This window comes from Tamandua tetradactyla, chromosome 15 (assembly GCF_023851605.1).
Source record: "Tamandua tetradactyla isolate mTamTet1 chromosome 15, mTamTet1.pri, whole genome shotgun sequence".
Taxonomy (NCBI): Eukaryota; Metazoa; Chordata; class Mammalia; order Pilosa; family Myrmecophagidae; genus Tamandua; species Tamandua tetradactyla.
Window position 1 is genome coordinate 38,533,279 of NC_135341.1, and position 17,986 is coordinate 38,551,264.

The 17,986-nt window shown below is 49.6% G+C and overlaps 1 protein-coding gene across 3 annotated transcripts; it reads right to left on the reverse strand.

The window, feature by feature from the left end:
- Positions 1 to 328: 328 nt before the first annotated feature.
- On the reverse strand, positions 329 to 14,076 carry LOC143657258 (ATP-dependent RNA helicase DHX30-like). 3 transcript variants are annotated; one of them, XM_077129461.1, is made up of 19 exons: positions 13,962 to 14,076; positions 11,520 to 11,650; positions 10,743 to 10,853; positions 7,985 to 8,286; positions 7,372 to 7,492; positions 6,550 to 6,699; positions 4,971 to 5,123; positions 3,805 to 4,641; positions 3,447 to 3,522; positions 3,254 to 3,358; positions 2,824 to 2,999; positions 2,363 to 2,569; positions 2,192 to 2,273; positions 1,924 to 2,117; positions 1,649 to 1,808; positions 1,373 to 1,530; positions 1,180 to 1,283; positions 963 to 1,102; positions 329 to 877 (listed from the first exon to the last, which is right to left on the reverse strand). In XM_077129461.1, exons 1-19 carry the CDS (start codon positions 14,059 to 14,061, stop codon positions 624 to 626), a joined length of 3,561 nt encoding a protein of 1,186 aa, XP_076985576.1. In that variant the 5' UTR covers positions 14,062 to 14,076; the 3' UTR covers positions 329 to 623. The 3 variants fall into 3 exon arrangements, with proteins under 3 accessions (XP_076985576.1, XP_076985577.1, XP_076985575.1); XM_077129462.1 differs by lacking the exon at positions 13,962 to 14,076 and adding an exon at positions 13,367 to 13,582 and having other exon boundaries at positions 333 to 877; positions 7,985 to 8,151; XM_077129460.1 differs by lacking the exon at positions 13,962 to 14,076 and adding an exon at positions 13,367 to 13,582 and having other exon boundaries at positions 333 to 877.
- Between the last annotated feature and the right edge of the window lie 3,910 nt (positions 14,077 to 17,986).

Below are 17,986 nucleotides of genomic sequence, written 5' to 3' on the forward strand. Positions count from 1 at the left end.
ATATCTATATATATATGATCCCCATAGATTGGGAGAAGGATCAAAGGAGCAGGTGTAATAGAATATAGATTTGGCAGATGGCTATGACTGCTGACTCACTCTTAGTATTCCATCTAGCTTCGTGTTCTAGGGAGTACCTGGCAGAAAAAACCTGAGATAGTGGAATGGTAGTCCATGACAAACTCTTGGGATCTGTCCTGTAATTACTTGTTGAAGTTTGCTTTGAGAAAGTTGCTTTTCTTTCTTTGATTTGTGTATCTATTCTATTTTACGGTAAGAAACATTGAAGGAAAAAAATGGAATGAATAGGGCTATCCCAAGAAGTTCAAGCTGGTTAAAAGCACTGGTTGTTCAGACATCTTAATAGGGTTGAGGGGTTCTAAACCCTTTGTTCCCCTAAGGCCTTCCTTGGGCCAAAACCCTGACTCCTGTCAATAAGCAACTCAAGTCTCTTCTACACTTTCATTTTCCCTCCTGGTTTGGAAACCTGTGGCCCACAGCCCTGTGTGCTGAGACCCTGAGAGAGGAGCCTCTGGGGACTAGCAGTGCTCACAAGAGATAAATAGAACTTTTATTTTAAAGAAATATTTGCACTCTGTACATAGCCCCAGGGGAAGCAAGGCTCAGTCATTAGCTGTCTTGTGCACATCAAAGCTGCCACAGGGTCCACGCAGCAGCTCGGCCAACAGGGCCAGCAGCTGCCCATGTTCCTGCTGCACACTGGGTGGAAGGGCAGACAGCTCACTGTGCAGGCTGCGCTCCACCATGCGGCCCAGGGCCCGGCGCAGCTCCCTCAGCAGCTGCATGGTGCGAGAGTCACCCTCCAGCCTCAGCAGGTCACTGTCACTCAGTGAGATGGTGGCGCGGTGCCCATCATCTGGGAGAAGGGAGAGACTGTAAAGAGCCAAGGGGAGGCCAGGCCCGTAAGGGACACTGGGGGTGGGAAGTACACAGGTACCAACCTTGGATATGGACATCCCCATCGGTCATTAGCAGCACAGCCAGTGGGTGCACCTGGGAAGAGTCCCGCACGAAGATGCTGCCATTGGATTTGACAGCCATGAAATACGTCAGCCATCGGCTCCGTAGCCATGTGGCCTCCCTGAGGAATGTAGGGCTGAGTGAGGCCCCCCTTCTAGCCATTTCCAGCCACCCCACCCAGTTGTGCCTGCATCCAACCTGTTAATGGTCGACTTATGCAGCAAGACATTCCCTGACTTGGTCCTGTATGTGGCACTGTTGGGCTTGAACTTCCCCTGTCGGGTCACCTTGCCCTGCCTTGCCTGCAGGGCCAGAGAGAAACATGGATGGGGCTAGGATGGGGCTAGGAAGCAGGCTGGAGTGCAGGCAGACCCCTCCCCTAGGCCACTACCTGGATGAGGTTGGGGTAGAGACCTGCCATCAACACACCCTTCACCAGCTCCTCTTCCTCACTATACTCATTGCACTGGGCAGAGGCCAGGGTGCAGTCTGAGGGTTTCCCCACCAGGAAAGCCTCATAAATGTTCTCTGAGAACTGCTTGATGAGTCCTGGGGAGGCAAAGCACAGGGTGAACCTAAGACCCTCTAGACACAAAGCTGAGGGTGACAGGTCATTGCACACTGGCCCAGTGGGTGTGGGAGAGGACAGAGGAGGGGCCCAGCTGACCGTGGATGAAACGCAGGCTGGGTGCATAGAGGAGGTTTTCCTCTAGGTAGTTCTCACGGGAACTGCGGTTCTGCCAGTGCAATACCTCCTCCCAGCCAGCTACGGCCCGCACAAAGGCCAAGTGGTCACTGCCGCTGTCGTGGCTCAACAGCGCCTTCACCTGGAGGAGAGGTTCACAGGATCAACAGATGATGTGGGGAGGAGGCCAAATCAGGACTGGGGGATGAATGTTAGAAGGGAGGACCAGAGAGCTATGGGAAAGGGCTGGGTCTGACCTTGTTCACCTCTGCCCGATTCTGCAGGCTGCTGCTAAAGGGGTCCCGGGTGAGGCAGGAAACAACTACCAGCAGTGGGTGCAGACAACGGAAGATGGCCGCCAGCACTATGACCTTGGCTAGCCGGGGGTCAGTGGAGATGTGGGCCAGGCGCTGCCCCAAGGTGGTCAGGTCCTCCCGCTGGTCCAGCACCCCTGCAATGACTCAGGTTGTCAGTGCCTGCCCTTCACAGCCACACAACTGCCCAGGCCAGCCAATCCCTACTCACCAATCTCCTGGAGCAAGGTCACAGCTTTACCCACGGCCTTGGTATCTGGACTGTCCATGGCCTTGGAGAGGAATTCTGCTGCCTAGAAGGACAACCAGAGCCCACCATGAGCGTGCCCCCTGCCTGCCCACGCCAGAGGCTAGTCCTTGCCCAGCCCAGCCCATGCCGCACCATCTTCTCAGGCATGTGGATCTTGGCTTGCAACACTAGGTTCTCAAGAGGCGTGCGCAGGATCTCTGGCACCTGGAAAGGGGCCATTTTCTCCAGACGGCTGCGTGGAAACAGGTGGTAGGCAAAGCCTGACTGGCAGCGGCCTGCCCTGCCCCGGCGCTGGATCACGTTTGCTCTGGACACCCACACAGTCTCCAGGCAGGATACCTGCAGAGGGAGGCAGGTGAGCAGCAACACAACCACCTAGGCCTTCCACAGAGCTTTGCTCACTGCTGGCCTTCACTTCACCCCTCAACTACTCCCAACCCCCAACACACACAGGGACCCTGAGACCCCACAAGGGTGGCCTTTGCCAGACACACACATCAGGTCACAGGCAGATCTGGGCTGGGAACCAACTCAGCACTTGGGAGTCCTTCCCCAAGGGCTGTGCCTGGCTTGGGTAGGAGTTTGGGTACCACCTTGGTCTTCAGGTCGTAGCGCTCCTCCTTGTGTAGTCCGCTGTCCACCACATGCACGATGTCATTGATGGTGATGGAGGTCTCAGCAATATTGGTTGCCAAGACAATCTTGCGCACCCCAGCTGGAGGCTGCTGGAATATGGCCTTCTGGTCCATCATGGGGGTGTTGGAGTGCACTGATGGACAGCAAGGACACACTGGTTATGGGTACCGCTCCAACTACAACCTCCCCCTTGAAGGAGGCCAGGACATGACTAGGACCAAGGCCCAGATAAATGACATCCCTGTTGAAGGTCATAAAGCCAGCAAGAGTGGTGCCACTTGGTCAGAATCCCAGACTCCCTGAGTACCACATGGATCCCCATGGCCCAGAACAGAGGACAAGTCTCATTTCTGATGGTCCATACTTCCTCACGCTGAGGGCTCTCACCTGGCAGGATGAGGTACTTGCTGTCATGCATGCACAGGGCCTCCTGGAGCCGCTGCTGCACTCCTCTGATCTCCTGCCAGCCAGGCAGAAAGCACAGGATCCCACCTGTGAAGGAGCTCTGCAGGCATGAGCCAGGGGCTCCTGGCAAACATGGGGTCAGGGTAGGCAGAGGGAAGAAGGGGAAAGCACCCACCTGGTTCCCCACGGGCATCAATGTGCAGCACCAGATCAGTCACAAGGTCCAGATCGAGTGCGCATTCATCCTCAGACTAGGGTAGGGGAAGAGAGGCCACAGTCATACCACAGAGGAAGGAGTGTGTACAGGAAGCAGCCATGTTATTATCGAGAAAGGAGACCTTGGCACATCACCTCCAACCCTCACAACATCCCTGCCATGAATCTGTAAATATTCTCTAGTATTTCTAGTAAGAAAACCAAGGTTTAGGGAATAAGTTTCTTGCCCTAGGCCACACCAAGAAACAGGGACAGGAAGGAAAGGAATCCAAAGAGGACAGACCAGAGCCCAGGATAGGGTGGGAGTACCCCCTCACCTCATGGTGCCGGTGCTGGTGTGGGTACTGGTGCTTGCCCAGTTTGGCCAAGATGTCCTCCAGGTAGTGCTCCCTGACTGGGTACATGAAGCCCGGCACCTTGATGACAGGACAGTCACCAAAGTAGTGGGAGAAGCGCTCATTATCGCCGGTGGCACTCATGAGCACCAGCCGCAGGGCAGGATTGAGCCGCTGCAGGCCCTTGAGCAGAATAAGTAGGAAGTCAGTGTTCACATCCCGCTCATGCACCTCATCCACGAGGACGTGGCTCACGCCCTCCAGGCTGGGGTTGCTCTGTAGCTTTCGCAGCAGGATGCCCACAGTGCAGAAGAGCAGGGCCCCCCCTCGGGCCGGTGGCTTGCTTTCTAGCCGCACCTGGAAGCCCACATTCCGGCGCAGGCCGGGGCCCAGTTCGTGGCTGACCCGCTGTGCCACAGACACAGCTGAGATACGGCGCGGCTGGGTAATGATCACATTGCATCGGGCACCGCGACCCTCAGTCACATAGCGCTCCAGCAGCAGCTGGGGGATGCGTGTGGTCTTCCCACAGCCTGTGTCCCCAGCAATGACCACCACCGGGTGCTGCTCGATGGCATTGAGGATGATGTCCCGATACGCGTCCACAGGTAGCTGGGGAACCTCCTGCCAGACTGGCCCTCGCTGTGGCCACAGCTCTAGCAGGCTCTGGCTCAGTCGCACCTCCTCTGCTTCTGACAAGGGAGTGTACAGCTTGCCTGTGATAGGATCACTCAGTAGTCCAGAGTCCTTGCCCAAGGACAAGATGTCATCGCTCTGTAGCTGGGGCTCAGGAGGGATCCAAGAACTGTCCATGGGGAACTGTGGGTGGAGGAGACAAGTAAAACGGTGAAAGAAAAATGCGCTCTTCCTCTTTTACCCAGAATTAACCCCTCCTCAGGAGTCGTCTGGGTCAGCTGTTGTGGCTCCATCCAAAGCACAGAACATTCATATTACTAACTGCCCTAGATGTCATGGACAAGACTGGGCTACTCAGGGCAGGGGTGCTCCCAGCCACCACCCTTGGGGAGAAATAACAGGAAGAGCCAGCACCAATTGACTCCCCAAGCTGGAGGCTTCCTGACAAGCTGGTGGAGGCAGAGGGATGGAGGGAGAGGCCTGGGGCTGGGGTTGGGGAAGGGTCGTCTTACATGGTTCAGGAAGCTCTCTATCTTGCAGAGGATAGGCTCGGGCACCTGGATGGTACACGGTCGGCGCTGGGTCTCGCCCAGCTCACGCAAGGAGCCCAGGTTATACATGGCATGGGTGAGCGGCTCATTGTTCCTGTCCACCAGGCCCAGGCTCTGCAGAGGGACATGTACGGCTCAGTCTATCCTCCAGCCTCCCCAAGAACTGGCCCAGACAGGCTCAGGAGCTCCAAGGACAGAAGTCGTGCAAAGCAACATCTTTTCTAAGAGATTTTGGGTTTTAGCTGACATGCTGAAGGAGGCAGAAAATAAGAGCCAGGAAAATGTGAATCTCCAGAGGAAAAAAATAACTGATTAAAAAAGTTCACTCAAAACAGCTAAGCCCCTGAGGAAAAGCCTCACCATGAGCAGCTGCGGCACCCACAATAGCCCAATCTTACCTCCACGAATTCCCAAAATATTAGTCTGAGACCAGCTGAGTTCTCCAAGTCTTCAAACACCCCATAACTCCCTACAAGGGCTCCCTCTTCCTTCACTGCCTCCCCAAAGCCACCCCACACAGTTCTTTCAGGGTCACCTGCCATCCCACCTCCTGGTCCTTGCAGAGCAACCATCTCATCTGTGACCCCATCACATACAACCATACATGGCATGTTCTGTGACAGTCTAGTCACGCAACTCAATGAAATATCCTATTTAAAAGAGAACACCACATCTTATTTCCCTACGAGCCCCAAACCATCCCACCAGAGATAAAACACATCATTCTAACACCTCATGCAAATGTGTAAAATCAGCCATTTTTCCTAGTCTTGTCCTCAATAATGTTTGGATTTTGCTCACTCTCCTTAGACCAAATCAAACACTCCCTCCTTCAAGAAGTCTCTCCCACCCCACCCAGAGACCAAAGACAAATACTTCCATTCCCCTTTCAATCTTGCCATTTCACTGTCCCTTTCTTTGTCTATTCTCCAGGTTCTCACAACCTTTCATGATCAGCTATATCTAAATGTGGCTCCAGAACCAAACGTACCACCTAAGGTGGTCAGAGGCCCAATATCCTCACCTGTTCTGCACACTAAACCTCTCCTGACATGGGTTCAGATTACTAATTTCTCAGATGTAAACATCACAATACTAACTCACACTCCTGTGGCAGCAGTTCAACTTCTGAGCCTTTTCAACTGACTCACCAGCTATTGAGCCACATTCGCTTCACCCCGATGCTGCTGGCTTTCTTATCCATCATCCCAGGTAAACATCCCATTATTCATTGTGGCCACAAAACACAGGCTACAAAAATTGTACTCAACACCAAGTGTTCCACTCAACATAGGCACGTTCCTCCCAACTTCCCCCAGGATATGGCCAACAGCATTGAGAATGCTGAGCTCATAGGCAAAGCATCACCAGAGGCTCTCTACAGATGTCTGGGAACAGCAGCCACACAGGCTGACATGAAAAGGCATGGCCTCCCAATGCGTGGAGCCAGAAGGAAGCCCTGTCCAGGAAAAACAGACCAACATGTGAAGTCAGAGAGGCGTTATCCTCAGGCATCATCCACGGGCCCTCCTGGACTCACCTTAAGTTTCTTGCAGGCCAAGGCTGCCGCCTTATTCTCAGCCTCTGCTTTGCGGCGCCCTTTGGCAACAAAGGTCATGGGGCAGGGCCAGAGCAGGGTGAGGGTAGACAGCTTGGTCTTGGTGCCCACAGTATGGAACTGCATGAGGTTCTACGGAAAGCAGAAGAGAAAGGTACAAAACAGCAAAGGAAAAGCAATTTTCAACATGAAGCCCAGAGATAGAATTAACCCCCACCACAGCAGGCACCAAACATTAACCACTCCAGAACTGCCACTCTGCAACCAGAAGCAGGCCTTCATGGGGCTAGGGGTTCCCGTCTACTGCGGTACTGCGATTTCCATAGCACGAGACATTGCTTTGCAATGCCACCACCTGTCCTCCTAGCCTGCTGTCCTCTAAGCACCTTTAAGGCAACAGGTGTGGTGGCAACCATGGGATGAAGCTGTCCTCATGACCATGAACCAAGCACATCCAGGGGAGCAAAAAAGCCTTGCACATGGAAAGAGGCCGTTTAACCAATACCACACAACTGGGCAGCAAAGATGAAATTCACATCTTTGTTCACAAAACTCACAGCCACCTGTCCCCGAGCCCCGCCATACCCAAACCTTTGTCCTTCGGATCCTCCACTCCCTGTGTTCCTGTTTCGTGACCCCCAGCTCCACTCCCTGCTTCTCAAAAGCAGGAAAGGATGAGATCCCACAGCCAGCCTAGGTGTGTCCCACTCACCAAACCTGTAGCTCTCCCATCTGTCTATAGGCAAAAATAGATGTGACTAGCCCAGTGCCTCACCCACATGCACCTGGGGAGTCCCAACTCACCTTAGTAGTGGAAGATGAGGTCGCAATCTGAATCACCTTAGCCAGAAGGTTCTTGGGAAGTGGAAACTGGGTCAGAGCCCTAATGGCACTGTCGTCATCTGTCATTTCAAAGGAGCCCTCCCTGGGAGGACCAAAAGTTTAGGTGAGAAAGTTCTACCTCTTGCTGCACAAATTTCAACACAGGCTCTGAAAGCCCAAGGGGCTAGGATACTGCGATGTTGCAGTAGACAGCCAGGAGGCATGAAAGAAAGGGGTCATTGGGGACCTCTGCTTCACCTGTGATCCTCTTACAGACACACAGAATGACAATGATGCCTCAGTTTTCCCACAGATCAGAGGCAGAGGGCAGGCAGTGTGGTTGCTGGACCCCTGAAGGACCCGAGTGTGAGCGGGAGGGTGCATACATACTGCTGTTTCCCTAAGCCCATTCAAGCAGTAAAGACTTCAATGGCTCTCCCCCAAAAACGGGCAAACACACCAGTGAATCATGCAACACACAAGCTGGAACAGAGCAAGGGCCCTTCCACCTTAGAGAAGGCTCTCAGGAAACATTCCCCCATCCCTTTGCAGTTATGGATAGCTCCCCCTGTATTCCCCCCACCTTCAGATCTACCTCGAATCCCTGAGTGGAGTGTGAGAGTCCTGCTGGGTCACAGACAGGAAGGTGGTGCCATCGATGTTCCCCTCTTCTAGCTCTTCCTCCTCATCCTCCTCTTCCTTCCGGCCCAAGGGGCGGGATAGGCCCCCAGGTGCCCCTGGCCGGATGCTCTTGGAATTCACCTGCCGCCAGCAAGTGGGTGGCATGGTGGGCTCTGGGCACCACCAGCTGTCAGGTGGGGAACCAAAGCGATTGGCTAGCACACGGTATTTGGCTGCATCTAACAGCTCATTCCGGGGACCCAGCAGACCCCAGCCCTGGGGGAAAAGGGGTATAGTGAGGGTCCAAACCATGCTCTCAAATGAGTCTGCCTGTATCACACCCAACATCACAAGTCTCTCATGCATAAGAGCTATGCTATTTTACCCATCTGCCCATCTCAGCCCCTAGTCCAGAACTGGGTACAGAGAGAACACTTAAAATGTCTAGCTTTGACAGATGAAAGTGACAAAATAAATTCCCACTGATCATACCCCTTCCCCCCCAAAATAAAGGAAAACAAATAAACCCACAGGGCAATGAGGAAACAGACACGTTCACACTGGGATCTAGGAAGCATCAGTGAATACAGTAATCTTGAAACACACAGCCATGTGAAAACACAGTCACATCTTCTGAAACAGGACTCCTATGCTGGAATGCATTTTATAGAAATAACATGAAAATAGTTTCTAACCCATTTATAACAAAATATTTTATTACAAAAAAATAAAAGTATTATAGCGTTTTCCACAGAAAATTTCAACTAAAACATTTCCTGAATCTCTAGTATATGTAAAGGAATGTGCTGGCCTTCCTAAGCATCATCAGGAGAAACCAAAGTTGGTCTCTGCCTAAGGAAGCTCACAATCTAAGCAGCAGAAAAAAATGCAGATGACTCATTTGAAAAAATTAAAATAAAGTTGAGCAGAAGTGTTCAAAACACTGGAAGGAGAGGATACACAGGAAACACCTGCATACAGATTCCTAAGACTTAGAAACTGACTCTCCAAGGAAACATGGAGAAGAGCTAAAGGACCGAGAGTCCATTTACTGAGATAGGCATGGAAAAAGGGGTAGGGAGGGGGTGACATGAACTGTTTCAGTCAGGCTGAATTAAAAGTACCTTCAAACATCCAAGTACAGCAGGGCTCCTCACCTCAGCACTGCGAACACAGTGGGCCAGAAAATTCTTTGGGTGAGGGGACGGGGGTTGTTTTCTGCATTGCAGGATACTGAGCAGCATCCCTGGTCCCTACTTACTAGATGCCAGCAGCACTTTCCCAATTGTGGCAACCACAAATGTCTCTAGACATTGTTAAATGTCCCCTGGGAGACAAAATCATGCTAGTAGAGAACCACAGAGGTAGAGTGATTCTATGAGGGATGGAGATTTTTAAACCTGAAAACCCAAGACAGTATAGTTGAACCTGTAAGAGATAAGTTTTCAGGGAGAAGGGAGAGAGAAAGAATAGATGTTTATAGAGATAGGAGAGGAAGAGGAGCCCAAGAGTGACCCAGAGGGAAAGAAGCAGGTGTAATCCAGGGGCTGAGAAAGAGGCACCTGACAGTGCTAGAGTCACAGACTGCCAAGCAAAGTGAGCACTAAGAAAAGGCTAAGGGTCTGGCAAAGCATTGCTCCAGTCACTCAACAATCAGCTGGTGACCACTGCTATGTGCCAGGTCCTGCACTGCGGGGACACACAGAAACCAGAAACCAGGAGAAGGCAACATCCCTGGAGGAGGGTGGAGACAATGCAAACACAATCCCAGAGAGCGGTCTACAGTGGAAGCAGGACAAGAAAAGGAATTAGAACACTGAAGGAATTTTGAGGACTGCAAAATGAATCAGAAGAGGAAGTACCTGAAGATTAACTAAAAGGATAGAAGAGGGAACGGAGAACAGGTACAGGGAGATATGGGGGAGAAAAAAAGAGAACACTGGTACAGGGGCCCAGAACAGGCAAAAAAATTCTTCTTGAACACAGGAAGGAGAGACAGTGAAAGGCTGAGGGCCAGGAGGTAGAGAGAAGCTGAGGGAATATACATCCTACAGGTTTGTGTTTATCTGAGCAGCGATGAAAACCTAATAACCTGAGGAACGTTCAAAGCTGACACAGACATGAAGGGAGTCAGTCAGGGATGGACTGAAAGGTTGGGAAGCAATGGTGAAGGCCTAGCAAATACTCAGTGAAAAAAAAAAAAAAAAACGTAAGGGAGGGCAATGCTGGTGCAGTGGCAGAGTTCTCGCCTGCCATGCCGGACACCTGGGTTCAATTCCCAGAGCCTGCCCGTACCAAAAAAAAAAAACTGAAAGCAACCCATAAACTACCATAGGGAAGTAACAGAAGTAAAATCATGCTTCCATTACAAATAAGACAATATGATGTGGATACAGGGAAAAACTGATTTGAAGTAAGAGGAAAAAGAAACCAGAAACCAGAATGGGATATATACACTGCATTGTACACAGGGAGTGTTTTCACAAACGTGTTCTTCTCTGCGGGTTTTGAAACCACAGAAAGTAGAATACCACAATGGTAAAAAAAAAAAAAAATCTATACCCTCGTTGGCTAAACACCAAAAATGAGGTAAGCAGGGCCTGGAAAGATGAACTGTTGAACTGTCTGTCAATTTCTACAAGATGCACCTGGTGCCAGAAAGCCCATCAAAGCATGGGGCAAGGAGTTTCCCAGGATGGAGGTCCAAATGGCTTCCAATAGGGGAGGGTCACCTTGAACAGCTGACAAGCTGCAGCTGCAGCCTGCCGCTCAGCATCGATCTCCTTTCTGCCATAACCTTCCACCTCCACGCTCTTGGGCCACTTTATATGCAGGGTGACTTTCTGGAGAAGAGAAGAAATATTCGGGACCCATTTCTCTTCAGACAGAAAATATTGCAAACCACATGGAGAACCAATGGCAAAGCAGTGGACCCCTCATGGGGTAGGCTCAGAGTTGAGAGTGTAGGGCATGACCCCATCCTTAACTACACTTAAGGCTCTAACTCTCCCGTCCTCCATCCATTCCTCCCACCTCAAATTGTTTGGCTTCCTCAAGTACCATGTTCTAGCCAAATGGCAAGCTGGGGCCCATCTTTACCTTTAAAAATCTTCACTCAGAATGGTTTGCCTACATGTTTCTGTGGGTCCCAGACCCAAAATTCTAGCAGCACTAGTTCTCATCATCCACTCTAACCATCTGCAGTCCCAATTACTCAGTGGAGGACCAAAACCAGGGATTAGTACAGAGGCCTGTCATAGACAAGGTGAGAACTCCTTGCACCTCCTGCACTGTGTGTTCTCCTTCTCTAAACTAGGGACACGTATTCTCTGGCTCTTCTTCAAACCTAGCTTTGCTCTGATATTCACTGCTGAATCATTTCCAATTCAGAAAACCTAGTCTATGGTCTCTTTGACAAAGAAACCTAAGGGAGAGAAGGAGAGAGAGGGGCAGCCAGTCTCCTTCCTAGAAGTCAGACCAATGCTTCTCCTGCCCACCAGCGGAGTTACCTTTTCCTTCGGACCATCTGTGTGCACATAGACAAGTTTGTCTTTTGCATGTGAGATGCCAAGAGCTCTTCCAATCACACTGTTGAGAAGGTTTTTGGGCTGTGGGAACTCTTTTAATAGGTCCCTAGAAGCTAAGAAAATAAGAATAAACTGTTATAGTTCTTTATTTTCCTTCAAAAATTGCCAACTCCATGGGATCTATACCAGGGAAACCCTGGGCTGGACTCTGAGGGTGTGGCTCATGATCCCAGACCACCCAAAACTATCTTGGAAAAAGAGAATGACTTTAATGGTTACAGGGGACAGTGGGGCCACACTTTCTTGTATAACCATCTGAAGAAGGACCACACACCAGAGATCACAACCAGTAAGCCACACCCTCCCACCCAAATTTCTGATATATTAAATTAGCAACAATAGCCTGCATGGCCAACAATTCCCCCAGTCTGACGTGTGAAGTTAAAAAAAAGCACTAGTACACACACACACACAGAGAGAGAGAGAGAGAAACAAGGGACCAAGACAGTGCAAGGACCCTCCTAAAGCAAAAGATACAGAAAAAGAAAGGATTAGCCCCATGTAGCTAATAAGTCCTGAGTCTGAAAACCAGACTCCAGCTTTTAACTGTATCTCAACCTCCTACAAAAGGGCTCCGAGAGCCAGACTACATGAAGAGACACTGATTAGAGACACCGCTGAGACTTGGCATGAACTATTTTCCCCCTGAGTTCGCTGGAGTCAAGTACAGGCAGGATGCATCAGACAGCAAGAGAAACATCTCATTTCTTTAAATTGTTCTTTGGACCAATTGCAGAGCACAAAAGAGCAGAAGTCCACGTAGACAGGCTATAAAGAGGCCTGCTGGGAACAGCTAAAAACAGAAGGGCCAATCTCCAAAACCACCAGACTGGCCCTTCAAAAAATTCATAGTCAGAGACCTGCGGAGGTCAGGGAGGCCTTTTTAATCTCCACCCAAAATCTCTGACATTATATTCAATGTTAAATCAGCTCCAAAAAAGGAACTTCATGGGCTGTGTGCTCATGTGCAGCCTGCACTTGTATAATCAATGTCATCATTGTCTGGGGAGCTTTTTCCACACTGGGCACCCTGAAGGCTGTTTTTAGAAAAAGCTCTTCTAGTTCTGACATAACCCCTGCTATCTAGGTAGAGATTCTTTCAAGAAAAAGGACAAACCAGGATGTACCAGAGACTGTTTCCTTGGGGCAGACTCTCTATCAATTGGCCAGGACAGGGGTCCTGCCTGGCCCTATCTTCCTCCAAATGATCATTTGTCAAGCAATTAAGAATCAAGCAGTTAAGAAACACTATTTCATTAGACAATAGCAGACTGGATGCCACAAGAGGAACCAACATTAGGTAGCACACTAGGCCCGTGCCCAACTCTATAGGACTGGTGGAGGCTGGCTCTTTCTACTCTTGATGGGCAGCAATGCCCTCACCAGTATCCTCTGCACGATTCAGGAGGCACAAAATTAGGGCCCTTCAGAGCAGCAATTCTGTCTCTATTTGCGCTCCTGAAGAAACAGGTGTATTTTGGGCCTTCTCCTACACCGGTGAGATGCTTACCCTTGATGCTCTAACCCTAAGTCCAGCCATCCTGGTGGGGGGTTAACGTTTACCAGTTTCCTCCCATTCCCTCGAGGGACGACACCTTTCACCTGTTCTTGCCAGGTGTAGGCGCTCCAGTCCCAGAACCTCCGCGCTCTAGGGATCCACTTCATCCTATGTCACTACGCTCTATAACAGCAACGCTGAGAAACGCCAGCTGATGGCGGTATCCGCCTCTTGGCCCGCAAGGCAGGCGCGCACCCACGGCCACCCTCACCGTTCACCATGCCCCGGTCGCCGACAACAGCGGGAGTCTCCCCTGTCTCGGTCTCGACGGCCTCCTCACTGCGGTCGGGACGGGGACAGCCTGAAGAGAAGCTGCGCAAGCGTCCCGGTGTTCCTGCGGTACGGGTTCCCGGTAGCCGCAGTCGCGAAAGGACGCCGGCAGCCAGCGCCACGAGCGACCGGTCAGCAGCCATGGTGCTCCCGCCAGCCCACGCGGCCGGAGAGCAGGGAAGGACGGGAAAAGGGGTCGGACCCTGGAGGCCCGCGCGTCGCGCGCCCCCTGGCGGTCAGGAGGACCCCAGTCCTAGCCGAGACCGTTCAGTTCCCACTCCTAGTATTCAACACCCAGAGAGAGCTAAGCTTGATTCCCGGCCACGCAAAGAGGTCCAAGGAGACTGAAGGATCCGAGTCAAGGATCACGAATAATCCAGACTTTCCAATGATCTCTCCCTCAGGCTTCTAAGAGCACTGCTAACCCCACTCCCCACTCATTTTCTAGAGGCCCCTGGCACCAAAGTTCCCGTTGACACTCACCTCCCCACAGACCCTGGACCAATCTGATGCTGGAGGCAAGGCTCCTCCCTTACCTTGAGAGATGGTCCCTCCACAGGAGTGGAAGGCGGGGTGGGGGAAGTTTACACTGATGCTGCCTGTGCTGGGCCCGATCGGGGAAAAGAGAACGGGCATCAGGGTGACTTGTTCTCACCCCTCATGGAGCTTTGGGCAACAATCGGGAGCCAGGCCCAGGTTCTGAGAAACAATGCCAACAATTCCATGCAGGAAGAAGGCCTTCATCTTATATAGACACAATACTCAACAGCCTTGGAAAAGTCCCCTCTCGACTCTGAAGAAAGCCCTCAAAACCTCCCAGCCTCTGAATCCTTAGCCACCCACTATAAATGGAACACTCTTTTCTGTGTACTGCCCTGCAGTCTTGAGTTGTGACCATAAGCAGGACAACAGTTGAGAGCTGAGTGTTATGGTCCCATGGAAACCCAGGAGATCATCTGGCTTCCACTCATGGCAGCTATCCCTGCATTTGCTATGGGTTCCTTAAACAGCCACCTCAGCCATCAGATCTCAAATCATTCTTTCCCTATAAGAGCCAGGCAAGAAAGGGATTTGATTTCCCTTGAGATCCAGGACCAGCGAGCCTTCTCTCTCTTTCTCAAAGTTAACAGCCTACCATTACAAATATGTCCACTCATTTGAAGACTGTATGCCACTTAGTGGTGGCTAAAGTATTTAAGAAGTTCCTAATAGTTTGATAGACATAAACTAAAATTAAGACATCACAGAGTCTTCTCCATGGGAAGGTAGAAATGGATGGTAAGGGAAACTTAAGGTCCTTTCAATCACTAAATGGTGAAAACATCAAAGAATCACTGGACTGTGGAAATGGCACATGAGCTCTTCACTCTCTTGGCCTCACTAGTTTCTGTGTAATGAATGGGGCAGGAGTGGAGCAAGGAGAGACAGTCCCACACAACACGCACTTGAGAAACAGCCGATTCTGTTACAACAATGCCCATGTCTAGAATGAAAATTAGCTCATGAGCAATTGATAAATAGGGGAATGATACTTGTAAAACATACAAGAACGCTTGGTCCCAATGTGATTTTTCTGAATCAAGGGGAATTTAAAAAGAAAAAAAATAGCGGGAGTTGAATTAAAACTGTCAGCAGGAAAAATAAAAACCCTTTCAGCTATATTTTAAACATAAAATGAAAGTAAATGCTTACGGAGACTCAAGTAGGTAGATAGATGGGTGTTCACTGCACAAGTTTTTCATATTTTTTAAAATTTTCATAATAAAATGTTGATAAGGGGAAGTGATAGTCCTGTATTCAGGCGCTCCTCCCCCAGACTCCCAGCTGTGCACCCTCCTTGATAGCAGCCCCACTAGCTCAGAACTCCACTTCCTCCTGCACTGCTACAGCAATTGCCAGCTCTGTTCTCAGAGTGCTTTTTGTACATTTTTAAGCATCACACTGAGCTGCCTGCCCAGGAGGTCCAAAGCATCTTCCCAGACACTGCTTACTGTTTTGGTCATACTTTGGTGATAAAGGTGCAGGTGCGTAGCCCCAACTCTATTTTTCCTATAAGTGATACTTTTGAAGAAAACGTACACAGTGTTATAGGAGAAATGCCTGTAGGGTCTTCTGGAACAAAGTGCTGGGGATCAAGGGTTACCTTGAAGCTAAAGCTGGAAATGACCAGCTCAACCTCTCTGTTCCCATTGGAGGAGGGTCATCATTCATAGGATGCTGGATTTAGAAGAAAAGAGTAAATGACTTCAGGATTACTTTTTATCTTATTAAGCATTTACAGCAATTCAGGGAAAGTTGTTAGAATCCTACAACAGCATCACGGAGCTGGCTTCTGACCTGGAACAGGAGAAAAAACGCTTGCTACTAATTCAGGGTTTTTCAAACTTTTATGTTGAGTGGTAAGATTCAGCTTGCTCTTTGTGGCCTGATTCTGATGGCATTACATCTCAGAGACCAGAAGCCTGTGTTAAGATGCTGAGAGGGTCAGTAACATTTATCAGGCACCCAAGCATTCCAGTTGTGAGGTGCTGAGAACTCTGCCAAATTACATAATAGCAAAGATGGTAGCCTTAAGATCCAGTGGGCCACTGTCCAAAATACTGGATGCAATTGCTAGAGCTGCCACCATCAGAACTATCAAATGGTCCATCCCATTGAGACTGTAAGCTGCTGAGTACCAGGAGGCATCTTTTTTTTTTTTTTTTTTTTTTTTGGCATGGGCAGGCTCTGGGAATCAAACTCTGGTCTCCAGCATGGCAGGCAAGAACTCTGCCACTGAGTCACCGCTGCCCGCCCCAGGAAGTTTTTAAATGCAGCGTCTCCATCCTAGTGTGCCAAACACTGCAGGTGCTCAATCTCGCAGGCCCAAAGATGCTGAGGCCTGGCCAGCATTTTACAGCAAAACATCAGCTACAAGATTGCCAACAAAATAGATCAACCTAGTCACATTTATCAAGGCCCGCCATGCCAAAGACCAAGGGCTGAGCACAGATAACAAGCCAGGTGCTTTTCTGACATCATCTCTAAATTTCACTATACCCCTCAAGATAGGAGCTTGGAAACAGAAATCAGGTAAGTTAATACTTTGCAAGTATGAGTGGGGGCCAGAGTCAACCCCCAAGCTTTATATCATGTAACATCTCCTTTCAAGATTTATGACAACTGTGTTGGTTTGTCACTGTCATGTACCCCAGAAAAGCCATGTTCTTTTAACCCAGTCCTTATGGGGGCAGACCTACTATTGGGTGGGATCAGACCTATTGCTGGGTAGGACCTTTTGATTAGATTATTTCCATGGAGATGTGACCCTGAGCATTCAAGGTGGGTCGTTATTATTTTATTGGAATCTTTAAAAGAGCTCAGAGATAGAGAGAGCTCAGAGCCGACGAAGAGCAGAGAGATGAAACCAAGACACAGAATTTGGAAATGCTAAGCTAAGAGATAAAACCCAGAGCTTGCCCTGGAGAAGCTAAGTGAGGACTCACAGATGCTTAGAGAGAACTATTTGAAACCAGAAACCTGGAGAGAAGATGGCGTCATGTGATTTACCATGTGACAAAGGAATCAGATGCCAGCTGCCTTTCCTCAGAGCAGGTAGTCTCTTGTTGCTGCCTTAGTTTGGACATTTTCATGGCCTTAGAACTGTAACTTGTAACTAAAATCCCCTTTATAAAACCCAGTACATTTCTAGTATTTTGTATTCCAGCAGCATTAGCAAACTGAAACAACCCTAGGGAGTCCATAATCTTGTCATCAGGAAAAAACAAACACGTAAAAAGAAGACTCCATAAGAGGAAAAGAGCAGTACCTACAACAATAAAATGTCCCAAAGCCACACACAACCAATTGCCAAGGTCATGATGCTAAACACAAGTGTTACCAGCTTTCAGAAGTTAGGAGAGGGCAAATGTGTGCAAAGGCCTGGGCAAGGGTAACACAGGGTTAGGTGCCATGCAGCCATGGAGGGCTAGGGAGAAAAAACAAAGAGGGCTAGGAAAGGACTTTGGAAAGTTATCCGAATAAGGGATTCAAGGACTATACACTAGTTAGAAGAATTTTTCAGCCTTCAGAGCTTCAGAGCTATCACTGGGAGGAGAGGTGAGAAACCACAAGCACAGTTACATTCTTACTATTTCTAAATGAGTCCAGGCTGAACATTTCTGGCCAGGAGGGAAAGCTGGAATCCTGAGAAGGAAGGTCAAGAGGCTATAAGATTTGTGATTTCCACCTCATCACAATACCCGCAGATTTCCCGGGACTTCCAGGAAGAACAGAAATTCTACAAGGATCCTTCTCTCACATGGTATCAGGAAATGGGACTGATGACTGCCTCACAGACAAACTGGCCTACTAGCCTTTCAAAAAACCTAGTCAAACAAACGGACATTTGCACACCAATGTTTATAGCAGCATTATTTACAATTGCAAAGAGATGGAAACAGCCAAAATGTCCATCAACAGACGAGTGGCTAAACAAACTGTGGTATATACATACGATGGAATATTATGCAGCTTTAAGACAGAATAAACTTATGAAGCATGTAATAACATGGATGGACCT

Coding starts and splice junctions, on each gene's coding strand:
- LOC143657258 (XM_077129460.1), bottom strand. CDS start 13,568: ATGGCTGCTGACCGGTCGCTCGTGGCGCTGGCTGCCGGCGTCCTTTCG. Junction 6,700..7,371: donor CCTCATCTTCCACTACTAAG/GTGAGTTGGGAC, acceptor TGCTTTCCGTAG/AACCTCATGCAGTTCCATAC. Junction 3,359..3,446: donor TGATGCCCGTGGGGAACCAG/GTGGGTGCTTTC, acceptor GCTCCTTCACAG/GTGGGATCCTGTGCTTTCTG.